Source organism: Protopterus annectens, chromosome 15.part0, assembly GCF_019279795.1.
Source record: "Protopterus annectens isolate FY-2018-M chromosome 15.part0, PAN1.0, whole genome shotgun sequence".
In the NCBI taxonomy this organism is placed as follows: domain Eukaryota; kingdom Metazoa; phylum Chordata; order Ceratodontiformes; family Protopteridae; genus Protopterus; species Protopterus annectens.
The window spans coordinates 35,149,665-35,164,441 of record NC_056749.1 but is presented as its reverse complement, the minus strand read 5'-3'; the positions used below and the strand labels follow the sequence as shown (position 1 = coordinate 35,164,441).

Genomic DNA, 14,777 nt, shown 5'->3' with positions numbered 1-14,777 from the left:
ACCAAGACTTTGGAATTCGGGCAGACTGCGGGACCGCCTGATGGCAGGATAACCCAAGTGTGATGACTGCAGCAGGGTGAACACTTGAACATCTACATTTATGGTAGGTACAAAACTGTACTTTATTCTTAATAGCATTTTTGAGATGTGTGACAGTTTATAACATAGTATTTGGGATTTTTGAATTTGGATTCTTTTATTTTTTCATGGTCCATTTAGTCCTTGGAGAAATTAGCTAACAGATGTGCCTGCAGAAGATGAATTCCACTGTAAGATTTCCACATGCAGGAGCACTGTGCAACTCTTTACAGAAGATGCTCCATAGAAGGGCCAGAAGTATTTGAGGCTATCTTTTTGTACAAAAAATTAGTAGTCATTGCTCAGACACCTGACATTTGAGGGGTGGGAAACCTCTAATTTTAACTAGCTAAAGCACTTCTGAAAAGGGAAAAAATAGCTTAAAATGCTTGGTAACCTGTTATTCAAGACTCTGCAGCTGGGTTAGTTATCTAGTACAACTATACTGTTCTCATCACAAGCTACCATTGCTAGTTATGACAGCTTATAAGTCTGAAGCAGTGTACTTCACCATCTACAAGGAAAGGGATGTTGGAATTAAGAAAGTATTCTTCTGTAGAACAAAGGCAGCAACACCTGTTGTGGCTGTGGGCTGGGTATCTCATGATGTGTAGTATGCAGGTTAACAGATATCCTGGGGTGAAACATGTCTAAGGAAGTCTGCTGAGGTGGCCACTGCTCTGCAACTGTAAAGCCCAATCACTTCTTTCAAGCTTGCATGTGTCCTACCAAAAAGGTATTGCAACTTCCTGGAAGTGGTGACTGCTGTGTTCTCCTGTAGCAGGCAGAGATTGAGTTGTGCCCTGCCGTTTGTAATATTTTCTTTCCTAGAAGCACTGACTACCCTGCTCTCGCTGAACAAACTGCAGTGCTGTGTGTGCCCTCCTGTGTGCTTAGAGTTTTGTACTTTACATGGTGCTTAGTGTACAGTTATCACAAATGGCATGCCAGGCTGCTGCTGAGTGTACTGTACAGGTCCGTTGTGCTGTGCAGAGGTTTGTCACTACTGTGACTGCAGTCCTGCTCAGTGCACAGTACAGGTCCTGTTGTATTGTGCTGTGCAGAGGTTTGTCACTAATGTGACTGCGGTCCTGCTCAGTGCACCGTACAGGTCCTGTTGTGTTGTGCTGTGCAGAGGTTTGTCACTAATGTGACTGCGGTCCTGCTCAGTGCACCGTACAGGTCCTGTTGTGTTGTGCTGTGCAGAGGTTTGTCACTACTGTGACTGCGGTCCTGCTCAGTGCACCGTACAGGTCCTGTTGTGTTGTGCTGTGCAGAGGTTTGTCACTACTGTGATGGAAGGTCTACTCAGTACAGGTCCTGTTGTGTTCTGTGCAGAGGTTTGTCACTACAGTGACTGAGGTCCTGCTCATTGCACAGTACAGGTCACATTGTGCTCTGCAGAGGTTTGGCACTGCAGTGACTGAGGTCCTGCTTAGTACCCCATACTGGTCCCGCTGTGTTGCTTTGGATGACTGTCAAGCTCGTGTTTATCACTGCGGTGACTCAAGCACTGACCCTTCTCTTGCATCTGAGGTGGTCTCTGGCATTTCCTAACAGGCTACTTAGTGGTTTGTATTTTACCTGAGCAAAAGAGAAATTATTATCCATACTACAGGTGTTCAGAAGCTGCTTCTTCTGGCTTTTCCCGGTTAGGGGTCGCCACAGCAGATCACCTGTCCGCACATGATTGGCAGTGGAGTTTTACAGTGTCGAGTTGCCAGCTCGGCGCCCAACCTTCCACAGAAGGCACACGCTCAAACCTAGTGCCCATTTAGAGTGTCCAATTCACCTACAGCATGCCTTTGGGATGTGGGAGGAAACCGGAGCACCCGGAGGAAACACACACGACCACAGGGAGGACATGCAGACTCCACACAGAAGGCACCCCAGCCGAGGATAGAACCGGAGAACCTCTTGCTGTGAGGCAGCAACGCTAACTGCTGCACCACCATGGCCGCCTGATTTTATTCCAAAAAGGCTAATAACCTTAAAGTGCTGAGCATTTTGTTTCATTTATGAATGGCAAGTCATTTTACTGTACAGCCTTTGTAAATAGCAGACTCCTGTAATGTCCTACAGTTACAGCATACATGTACCTCTATTGATGAGTACCTGACATGAGTGCATTCTGTCTAATTCATAGTTTGCAGTTTATCATCAGCTGTGCGAATGCATAACTTTTTTTCATTTTAAGGTTTTACGGTCTTTATTAGCTGTTTAAAAGTGCAGGTGCTCAATTTGTCATGTTGTTATTTGGCTTTGTATTAGTTTGTCTGTCTTGCCTGTTATTAACTGTCTTTTTTTCTTTCTTCTACTCAATGCTGTGTACAGCTAGCTGCGTCCTAGTATTGGCCCGAAAATTCGTACCCTATGCTTGCTTTGGTTTATTCGGCATCATTTTCATGCAGGTGAGTGCAGAGTAATGGATTTTATTCTCTACAGTTGGTTCATAAGCATATTACAGGTTGAGATGTTTAAGAAGTGCATTAAAGCACATGGATTCACACTGATACTGGTGAGGTAACAGTCTTGGAATAGCTGAATTCCTCACCTTTTTGCACTAATCACTATGATTTAGTGGGTAGTGCAGCAAATGGGGAATCTGTTTCCTATCAGAGTCCTTTAAGCACTGCATCCTGATTTTTAACCTTCGTTTGAGGAGTGAATTGTTCTGACACAAAGTATTGAATGACAGCTGGAACTGTCTTCCATCAGTACTGGATGATTTTCCATTTTGCCATAGTTCTGTGATATTTACTTTTTGAAGTGTGAAACCACGGTAAGATGAGATTGCTTTTCATGACAGACACATCAGTAGCTGAAATACTGTTGAGGATGTTTGCCCGTTGACGGTAATGGGAAACCATGCTTTCCCACATTGCACTGAAAAATGTGGTAGATGTGTGAAACATGGATGTATGTTGAATACGTTGGTTGTGTGGAGACACAACCATCATTTATTTTATTACTGGGAAAGAGCTCTTTCACTTTGAGCAGCACATTTTGTTTTCAGTACAGGTAAACCATTCATCCTTTGTAGAAATGCATTTTTGTAAACATAGTATGCAGTGTTGTGTTTTTATAAATGGCTGCTTCTCTTGTCCAGAACTGAGTATTAACAGCATTTTGTTTTAGTAAACCTGTAGTGTAAGAAGGCATGCTGGCATAGCATTGGCACCAAATGTCATTGTAAGTGTATTGAAACAAAAAGGCTACACTTCAGGACATACATTTAGATTTCCATGTGTGTTTCATGAAGTACCAGCTGGAAGTGCCTGTGAACACACTCTCTTCGGTACCTTTGGACACAGAAATGCAGGTTTCGCACTGTGTTAAACAGTTCTTTCATGTTTTAAAAGGTAATCACAGTATTGGATGTGCTTGGAGGTGTCTCCCTGTGACTGGGTGACAGATGGAACTTTCCAATTGGATATTTCCTGGTAACAGGTGTAGGTAGATAAGTAAATCCATTTAAAGAAGAGGTTGTTTCTCTATGTAGCACCAGTTTTTTATAAGTGTCATGGATCACCTGTGAAGATAGAATGTATAAAGTAAGTTTTTCATAAGAATGTTGTCTTATGCCTGTTTCTGCCTACATCAGCTAACGACCAACTCCCCTGTTAACTAAATGAGCAGTTTGTCCACATTGGCGAGTGCTTGCCATGAGAGGTTATCATCCAAGCAGCCGTCAGGGTTATTGCTTAGACCTGAGCCCTAGCAGCAGCTTGACATGCACATATCCCATAGTGCTAGCCCAGTGACCCATGACAACTTCGGTGTTTGAATCCAGTCTGCTACTGTGTCTAGTCACCCCCCACCCCATGATGGATGTGAAGGTATGTGCCACTTGATGCTTATGGCTCCAGACCATCTCCTCCAAGGCCAAGGTTACTGCCTGACAGTAGATTGTCTGCATAGAATTCCAGCTTTAATCTCTGTATAGAGCCAGCTTATGTAAAAAAAATAAAAATTAAAAAAATTAAAAGAAAATGCATTTTAAACTCTCACTGACAATGTTTTTCTTACTTGGAATTTTTGTTTTTCTTAAAGTTTTTTTTTTTTTATTTTAAAGAAATTAGGGTGGCCCTCAATTTTTTCTTGGGTTTTAGTACCCAACCTCTGTTTACCCCCCCCCCCCTTCAGCTGCCAACAGCCAGAAACATCCTGGCATTGTAGTGCCTGTCATTTGTTTTACCCGTGTCACTGCCCTCAGATGATTGACTGACTGGGTTAACCCTTCCCTGAAACCAGGGTGGGCGAGGGGGGCAGAAAGATTGCATCAGTGTGATGCTATCCTACTAGTTATAGGTATTCTTACATGGTCCTACCTGTTATGTCGCCCCCTCCCCCCACCTCAGGACTGCCATCATTGTTGGCGACAAATGCATTCAGAGTCTTACCCCATTGCAGATGGCAGTATGATTTGTTCTGCATGCTCCCATCTTGTTTTAGACCTCCATTCAAAAATCTCCCAAGACTGCAAAATCCAACTCACCCCCCCAATAAAAAAGAAGAGAGCTGGTACCTAGCGCAATGTCTGCCAGTTTGTAGACACACCTGTTACCTTAGTGCCAGCAAGTTGATTAGTATGCAGGAGTAAACAAAAATAACCCTTAAGTGATGTCTACAGTATTAACATTCCCCTGCTGTTTTTTCTTCTCTAGTAGTGATGTATAACAAATAGAAGGTAAAAGTGGTAGGGAATTGGGAAGGTGAACTGTTCATTTATGGGTTAGGATTAATGGGATGTAGCACTGACTTTTTTAACACCTTTATTGAATTATCACTTGTGACATAGGCAGACTTATATTTATATAAAAGTAATTAAACCATATTAACAGGTTCACATTGACGAACATTATACATCACATGTATTGTGTATCCTGCAGTCTTAACAACATTACATAAATTGTTCAGATGTTCTTCGTGTTTCATTGTTGCAGTCATTACATTTGGCTAATCCTGCTGGCAGTTTGCCCTCAGCCGGCCTGAATTCCAAAGTCTTGGGTCCTGCGACGGCTGCTGTCGCCCCTTCCCGGTCGTCAGGGGTATAAAAGAAGCATCCAACGCCATTTTCTTCAGTCTTTGTTGCCGTGTGGTGCCTGAAGCAGAAGCAGTTCGCAAGTGTCGGTCGGCCAACTCTTGAGATTTTCGTATTTGAGTTTCAGATCCAAAGTCTTCAATAAAGCTAAGTACCCCGTTGGGGAAACTTTTTTTTTCTTGCTCCAGACCGATGTCAGAAAAAGTTAATAATTGTATTTCTTGTGGTAGGTAAATACCTAATAAGGAATTTCATTCTTACTGTATTCCTTGCCTAGGCAGTGATCACAACGTTTCTGGTTGTCTGTTTTGTGATGGATTTAACCAACGCACTATTAAGCGTCGGCATGACTTTGCTTTAAACTATTTTGGACGCCAGTTTAATTATCCTGAAATATCGTCTGATGCCCATCCTACTACTGGAGTTTACAAAAAACACAAAGAAAAAGATAGAGAAAAACAACCGAGGCCCAAAACCGACGAAGCTTCTCCTAAGCCAGTCGCCGGTTCTCAGTGAGGTGCTTTCGCAGCCCCTGACACCCATTACTTAAGAGTCGCAGGCCGCTACCGATTCCCACGTGGAGTCGGCCATGCCGCTCGACCCTCAAGGTATTGGAGCCTCTGACACTAATTCCTCAGATGGGTCCGGAGCCACTGAGCAGGCACCGGCTTCTGAGGGTGTATTCAGACCTAAACATCTTTACATTAAAACAACCTCAGCTTCAAGGACCAAGACTAAAGCACCTTTTAAAGCAAGGAAACAAACTCAAGAGCCACGTGGACAATTCTCTATGCCCAAAAAACAGGTGCTCAAGATGGCCGAAGACTTGATTACCTTGATCAGGGGTTCCCATCCCCCTCCTGATAAGAGGCCTAGGCAAGACACTGACTATGAATCTTCAGATCAGGTTTCTATTTCTTCTGATTCCTCTTCGGACTATGAATCTTCAGATCGGGTTTCTATTTCTTCTGATTCCTCTTCTGATCAGGGATATTCTCTTCTTCCCTATGAGGATTCTGATGCTGAAGAATCTATACCTTCAGCATCTCCTGAGGACTATTCCTTCGGTGAAACCTAGCACTCCATGAGGGAGCATTTCCACTGGGAGAGCCAAGATTTTTCACAATCTAAAAAGAGGCTCAGGGATTTCCTATTACTACCTCAGCACAGGCCTCTAGTCATTCCACCTGTGTTAGACATTGTAGATGTGTTTTCGGAGTCTAGTCTGACTCCTGACTCCTTACCCCCAGTTCTTGTTAAGCCTGACAGATATTACAGGGTTCCTGACTCTCACAAATTTCTTTTTAAAAACCCTGCTGCTGCTGCTGACCCAGAAACTATCTCACAGGGTCCAAAAGGGATTAAGGCTTACACTGCAAAAAACTCAACCCCCTCTGACAGATTCAAGGGCACTGGATAGATGGGGAAAAAAGGTTTACACCTCTAACTTTGGTTATAAGGGCCTTAAACTGTCAATTTCATATGCTTAACTATCAGCAACATGTCATGGGATTGCTTAAACAGAAAATGTTAAATTCTGAATGTGCAGAAAACAAGGAAATGCAGGATTTATTGTATGCAGCAGAACAAGTTGGAAAACATACTTTGCAATGTGCTTTTGATTCTTTGAAGGCCTCCTGCAGGGCCGCAGTTACGGGTCCTGTAATTAGGAGGCATGCTCGGTTAAAGGAACAAACTCTGCCTGATCATGTTAAAGTTAAATTACTAGATGCACCTTTACAGCATGGTACTTTGTTTGGTGTTAAGGCAGAAGAGGTGTTAAAGAAAATGGAGGACAAAGCTAAATCTATGCAAACTGTCAAAGATTTTGTACAGGTACAGCCACCTAGATTTAGTAGACTCTGGCCTACAAAAAATTGGTCCTTTCCTGTGTCAGACAGACCTCAAAGGGGCAGATCCAGACGCCCTAGGGGCAGATCCCAGGCGCAAGGTTCTTACAGGCCCAAGCAATGGGGTGCTTCTACCTCCAAAGCTGGAGAAGATAGATCACAAACATACAGAAAATAGCCCCAATGACTTACCCCTACCGACACCAAGCACTTATCTTCTGGCAGCACCCTTAGGGGGAAAATTAGCACTTTATGCTCAAAATTGGCATATCAAAATCCAGGACAAGTGGGTTCTAAACATAGTGTCACAAGGCTACAAGTTCCACTTCCATACTCTACCAAAGGCAAACGGCTGGCCAGATCTGCCAAAAAATCAATGGGCAGAGGCACAAAAACAAGTCTCATCCCTCATGGACATGGGGGCCATTCAACAAGTACCAGAGCAAGAGCAGGGACAAGGATTTTACTCGACTGTTCTTGGTACCCAGAAAGGACGAGGCCTGGAGGCCGATACTGGACCTTTCTATTTTGAACACTTTCCTGGATATTTCAAAATTCAGAATGTTGACTTTGCATCAGCTTCTGCCCATGTTGGGCAAGAATGCTTGGCTTGTGACTTTAGATATAGACAGTCATGCAGAAGATACCCAAGATTCAAGGCTGGCTCAATGGATTACCAATTCTCTGCACTGCCCTTTGGCTTATCTACTGTACCCAGGGTCTTTACAAAATGCCTGCCACCAGTAATTGCATTCTGCAGACAGAGGAATACGAATATATTCTTACTTGGACAACTGTCTCATTGAAGCAGAAAACAAGGACATTCTTCGTTAACATCTGGCATTTGTGAAAAGACTTCTAACATGCCTAGAGTGCACAGTCAACAAAAAGAAATCAAAACTAGTACCCTCACAAGAGATAATATTCCTGGGTGCAAGCTTGAATACAACTGCCCAGATGGCTTATCTCACGCCAGGCAAACAAAGTCAACTGACTACCTATTTCAAAATGTTGGCAACAAAGGCCCAGTTATCTGCAAGAAAAATTTTGCAGGCTTTGGGCTTCATGGCATCCTGCATCCTACTAATTCCATATGCAAGACTGCATATAAGGAAACTTCAGTGGTACCTAAAAAGTGTTTGGACTCAACATTACCACCACAGCCTGGAAACAGTCATTACTCTCATACCCTGCCTGCAGCGGGAGTTTTGATGGTGGGCAAAGGCATGTCACCAGAACAAGGGACAGCCATTCACATTTCCTCCAGCCAGGCAGACACTAACACCGGATGCATCAGACTATGCCTGGGGAGCCCACATGGCAGGAAGATGCATTCAGGGCACATGGTCCTCAAACCAATGGCATCTACATCTCAATCAAAAAGAGATGTTAGCTGTTCAAAATGCCCTGACAGCCTTCAAGAACCAATTTCATCCGGGACAGCTACTGATAAAGACAGACAACACCACAGTCATGTAGTATATAAACAAGCAGGGGGACGCACATTCTTACCCCCTTTGCAGACTAGCCATGACCTTGTGGGACACAGCTTTGACTTACCAAGTGCATCTGCAGGCACAATTCCTGCCAGGAAAGGAAAATACTGTGGTAGACGAACTAAGCAGAAACCTCATGGATCCCCCACGAGTGGAAGCTGGATCCACAAGTCTTCAGCATGATAACAAGGAAATGGGGATGCCCGGACATAGATCTATTTGCCTCCCCTCCCCTCTCAATTACCAACTAAAAATATTCTGCACAAGGACTTATCACAGACAAGCATGGAAAGTGGATGCCCTATCAGCATATGCCTTTCTGCCACTACCTCTCCTCAAGGTACTCCTAAAGGTCAGATAGGAGAAGCCAAAGATAATACTGATTGCCCCAGACTGGCCTGCCAGTACTGGTATCCAATACTAAGTAACTTATCTCTTTACCCAGCTTGGACCTTACCTCAAATACCTCTACTACTGTCCCAGCAAGACAATCAGATCATGCACAGCCTATTAAGGACATTAAACTTGGCAGTGGCCTAATGGTTAAGGTGTTTGCCTTACAAGCACAAGGTGTAGGGTTTGAGTCTCACAAGGGATAATTGGCTAGGCTTAAAATGACCCACAAAGGCAGTTAGCCTAGTACTAATTTATGAACCTATGGCGAATAATGTAGTCGCACAAAAAAACACCTCTCAGTAAAGCTGTGATGGATGTCATTCTGGAAGCCAGAAGGCCTAGTACTAGAAAGTCTTATGCTGGAAAATGGAAGAGATTCTGTACTTGGAACCAGGCACAAGGAACTGATATAGCAGTACTAAATATTCCTCGGATTTTGCAATATTTAACTGAAATGCTGGACAAAGGCCTATCTTTTCATCAATAAAAATTCATGCCTCTGCCATTTCGGCTCATTACAATAGAGCCACCACTCTTTTCTCACCCTTTATTAAGGCAGTACCTCAGAGGCGCCAAAAATTTAAGGTCTCCAAGGAGACTATCAATACCTGCATGAGACCTCAACTATGTCTTGGAAAAGCTCACCATGCCTCCTTTTGAGCCAGCTGCTACTGCTGACATGAAGTTTTTATCTTGGAAAACAGCTCTGCTCTTAGCAATTACTTCTGCAAGACGAGTCTCAGAGCTACAGGCACTCATGGCTGTGGAATCTTTCATCATTTTTCATCCAGACAGGGTCTCCCTGAGGACAAACCCAACATTTATGCCTAAAGTAGTGTCCAGTGTGGCTCTTAACCAAGCTGTCCATCTACCAACCTTTTACCCAAATCCACAGAACAAGGGGGAGAGAATTCTGCATTCTTTGGACTTGCACAGACAGCTTAGATTCTACTTGGACAGAACCAAAGCTTTCAGGAAGACACAGCAGTTACCAGTGGCATATGCTGCATGATCACAAGGAAAGCCCATCTCAAAGCAGGCTATATCTAAGTGGTTACACCACTGCATTCGTTTCTGCTACATACATCATGGTAAGCCAGTGCCTAAGGGCCTCATTCCACCAGAGCTGCAGCCACCTCAGCAGCCTTTCTCAGGGGAGTTCCAACCACAGACATTTTAGAGGCGGCTACTTGGAGTTCAGTGCACACCTTTACAAAGCATTATCATCTGCTACTCTACTCTAAATCCAGGGCAGGCTTTGCCACTGCAGATGTTCTTCGTGTTTCACTGTAGCAGTCATAACTGTAGGGTGTTCCTGCCGGCAGGCAGCCCGAGGTCGGCCAGAATTCCAAAGTCTGGGTCCGGCGTCGGCTGTACCAGCAAGTACCCTGACGTCAGAGCGCAGAGGTACATAGCTGACAGCCGACGCCATCTTCCCCAGTCCTTCTTGCCATGCGGTGGAAAGCAGCTCGCAAGTCGGTTGGCTTATTCAGAACAACGTGCTTTGATTGTCTTCGGTCCGAAGTTTTCAACTTTTCTTCTCAAGCTAAGTACCCCGTTGGGGAAACTTTTTTCTTGCTCCTCCGATGTCAGAAAAAGTTAATAATTATTTATCGTGTGGAAAACAAATACCTCATAAAGATTTCCACTCTTACTGTCTACCTTGCTTAGGCCCTGACCACGACGTTTCTTGCTGTCGGTTCTGTGCCAGGTTTAATTCTCGCACTATCAAGCGTAGGTACGATTCGGCCTTGAATTATTTCGGTAGACTATTTAATTATAGGATGTCGTCGGATACCTTACCGACAACCGGAATTCAAAAGAAACGCAAAGACAAGGATAGGCCTCCGAGGTCCAAACAGGATTCTTCACAGCCGGAGCCAGCTTCGGGTTCGGCGGTCGTCAGTGAGGTGCTTTTGCAGCCCCTGTCGTCCGCCACTTCTGAACCGATGGCCGACACGGACTCACATGGGGAGCCATCTAGGCCTAATATTTTATCTGCTGCAGGACCTTCGGACGTCGCTCCTTCAGATGGGTCCGGAACCGCTGAGCAGGTACCGGCTTCTGAGGGAGTTTTCAGGCCTTCTCTTATAACTATTTCAACAGTCAAAGGCAAAGACAAAAACTCCTGTAAAACCAAGGATTTCTTCTCAAGCTGCTTTGGATTCAGCTCCCAAGTCCCAGAAGCAATTATTACGGATGGCTGAGTATTTACTTACAATGATTAGGGATTCTCACCCTCCTCCTGAAAAAAGACCTAGACAGGATTTACCTTATGATTCCTCTGATTAGGCTTCTGTGTCTTCTGTCTCTTCCTCTGACCAGGATTACTGTTTTCCTCCTTATGAGGATTCAGATGCAGAGGACTCTATTCCCTCTGCTTCTCCCCCTGAAGATTTCTCTTTTGGGGAAACCTTACATGAGATGAGAGAGCATTTTCATTGGGAAGGTCAGGATTATTCTGCCTCCAAGAAGAGACTTAGGGAATTTCTCCTACCTCAACACAGACCTTTGGCTATTCCTCCTGTACTTGATATTGTGGATGATGCTTTTTCTGAAGCTAACCTGAATCCTGACTCCTTGCCGCCTGCTCCTTCTAAGCCTGATAGATTTTACAGAGTACCTGATTCCCATCAATTCTTATTTAAGAACCCTTCTGCAGATCCTGAAACTATTTCTCAGGGTTCTAAAGCTGCTAAGGCCACTAAATCTAAAAATCCTATTCCCTCTGAAAAGGATTCTCGTGCCTTGGATAGGTGGGGCAAAAAGGTTTATACTTCTGCTACTCTTTCTATTAGAGCTTTAAATTGCCAGTTTCACATGTTCAAGTATCAGCAATTTCTTTTGTCTGTTTTAAAGCAAAGGCTTTCTTCCTTTCCTGCATGTGCAGAGGACAAGGAATTACAGGATGTTTTGCATGCAACTGAACAAGTTAGCAAACAGTTTACATTGTGGTTTTGATGCCTTGGAAGCTTCTTGCAGGGCCGCAGCCTCTGGTACTGTTATCAGAAGACATGCTTGGCTTCGGGAGCAGAATTTACCTGAGCAGGTTAAGGCGAAACTGTTAGATGCCCCTGTTCAACATGATGTTTTATTTTGGTCCAAGGCTGAGGAGGTTATTAAAAAGATGGAGGAAAAAGCTAAATCCATGCAGACTGTCAAAGATTTTTTACAAGTTCAGCCTCCTAGATTTTCCAGAAATTGGCCCTCCAAAAATTGGTCCTTTCCCACTTCTGACAGGCCTCAAAGGGGAAGATATACACTGTCTAGAGGCCAGATGCAGACGCATGCCTCTTATAGGTCCAGACAGTGGACTGCTTCTTCACCTAGAAGGGGAGAAGACGGACCTCAATCACAAAGGAAGCAGACCCAATGACTCCCTCTGTTGGGCTACAGGTCCTTCTTGCCTGGAAGCTCCTCTCGGAGGAAAATTATCTCTTTTTTACCAAAATTGGACGCATATCACCCAGGACAAATGGGTTTTAGATGTGATTTTAAAAGGCTACAAAGTCCACTTTCATACGCTGCCAAGGTCTTACGGTTGGCCAGATCTGCCAAAACATCAATGGTCAGAGGCCTTAAATCAGGTGGACGCTTTATTGGCCATGAGAGCCATAGAACCTGTTCCACTCCCAGAGCTGGGAAAGGGTTTTTATTCAAGACTATTTCTGGTCCCAAGAAAACAAAACTCATGGAAACCTTTTCTGGACCTCTCAGTATTAAATACTTTTCTGGAAATCCCAATATTCAAAATGCTCACTCTGCAACAACTTCTTCCCATGCTGTCCCAGGATGCTTGGATGGTAACATTGGACCTGAAGGAGGCCTACTTACACATTCCCATCAGACAGGAACGCAGAAAATATCTCGGATTCAAGGCAGGCTCGAGACACTTTCAATTCTCTGCACTGCCCTTTGGCTTATCTACTGCGCCCAGAGTCTTTACCAAGTGCCTGGCTCCAGTAGTAGCTTATTGCAGACTACAAGGGATTCAAATTTACCCCTATCTGGATGATCGCCTTATCCAGGCGGACAGCAAGGATCTTTTACTTCAACATCTGCAGTTTGTTCAGCGTCTCCTCCTACTACTGGGATTTTCAGTGAACACAAAAAAGTCACATTTGATCCCCTCTCAACAAATGACCTTTTTGGGAGCTCTTCTAAATACAAGCTTACAAAAGGCCTTCCTGACTCCAGAAAAGCAAGTACAACTGGCAGCAATTTTCAAAACCTTGGCTACTTTGACTCAGCTCACTGCAAGGAAATTACTGCAGGCTTTGGGTTACATGGCTTCTTGCATCCTGTTGATTCCAAATGCAAGGCTTCATATGAGAACTTCAATGGTACCTAAAGAGTGTATGGTCTCAGCATTACCACAGCCTGGAAACAATGATACCTCTGATTCCCTGCCTCCGAAAAGAGTTCCTTTGGTGGTCCAGGACTTGTGCTTTGAACGAAGGAAACCCCTTTCGTCTGCCTCAACCTTCTCAGATCATAACCACAGATGCTTCGGATTTCGCTTGGGGAGCTCATTTTCTAGACAACTGCCAGCAGGGCTCTTGGCCAAAGAAACATCTTCACTGGCACATCAACCTGAAGGAAATGTTGGCAGTCCAACATGCTCTTCTAGCCTTCCAGAAACTTTTGCAACCAGGACATCATCTGATTTGTACAGACAAAACCACAGTCATGTGGTACATAAACAAGCAGGGGGGCTCCCACTCTTACCCCCTTTGCAGACTAGCCATGAGTCTATGGGACACGGCTCTAAATCTGAACCTGCATCTTCAAGCTCAATTCATCCCAGGAAAGCAAAATCTCTTAGCAGACAGCCTAAGCAGAAATCTTTTGGATCCCCACGAATGGATGCTGGACCCCAACTTTTTCAACAGGATTACATCAGTTTGGGGTTGTCCTCAGATAGATCTGTTTGCATCCCATCTCAATCATCAGTTGCCTCTATTTTGCACTAGGTCCTTCCACAAAACAGCATGGAAAGTGGATGCCCTGTCTTTCAGCTGGAGGGATCTTTCGGGATATGCCTTCCCTCTTCCTCTTCTGCCTCTGGTGCTACTGAAAATAAAACAGGACAGACCCAAGATTATCATTCTGATAGCTCCAAATTGGCCTCGGCAGTTTTGGTATCCAACTTTGAGACACCTGTTCTTGGAACCTCCATGGATTCTGCCTCTGTCTCCTTCCCTTCTGTCCCAACATCAGGGTCAGATGCTACACTCTCAAATCAAGACTCTTTGCCTGGCAGCCTGGCTCTACAAAGGCCTTTGATTCCTTCAGCTCTTCCCAAACAAGTTTTGGATGTTCTCTTGGAAGCTAGGCGTCCTAGCACTAGAAAATCTTACGCTTCTAAATGGAAAAGATTTTGTATTTGGATGTGGGATCGAGGTTCTGATCCTCTTATACCCGAGATTTCCTCTATTTTACTTTACCTCTCTGAACTCTTGCTTAAAGGCCTTTCATTCTCTTCCATTAAAATTCATGCTTCTGCTATTTCGGCTCATTTCAACACTGATCCCCCCCCCCCCCCATTTTTTCTCATCAGCTGGTGAGACAATTTTTGAGAGGGGTTAAGAATTTAAGACCTCCCAGGACTCCTCCTGTTCCTGCTTGGGATCTTAATTATGTTTTGGAGAAGCTAACTTTACCTCCCTTTGAGCCTGCTGCTGCTTCAGATATCAAGTTCTTATCCTGGAAAACAGCTATTTTATTAGCATTGACTTCTGCTAGAAGGATGTCAGTTGCAAGCGCTCATGGCTGTGGAACCTTACCTTATTTTCCATAAAGACGGTGGCCTTGAGGACCAATCCTACATTTATGCCTAAGGTGATTTCTAAAGTGACTTTAAAATCAGACTATTCACCTTCCTACTTTCTTTCCAAATCCTCAAAACAAAGG

At 44.2% G+C, this 14,777-nt stretch overlaps 1 protein-coding gene across 1 annotated transcript in view; it reads left to right on the top strand.

The window, feature by feature from the left end:
- Positions 1-14,777, top strand: part of LOC122789722 (surfeit locus protein 4-like) — a 516,963-nt gene that overhangs the window by 277,623 nt on the left and 224,563 nt on the right. The window contains exon 3 of the mRNA XM_044057153.1: positions 2,413-2,489. Coding sequence (XP_043913088.1) covers positions 2,413-2,489 — 77 coding nt within the window. The remainder of the gene's footprint in view (positions 1-2,412; positions 2,490-14,777) is intronic.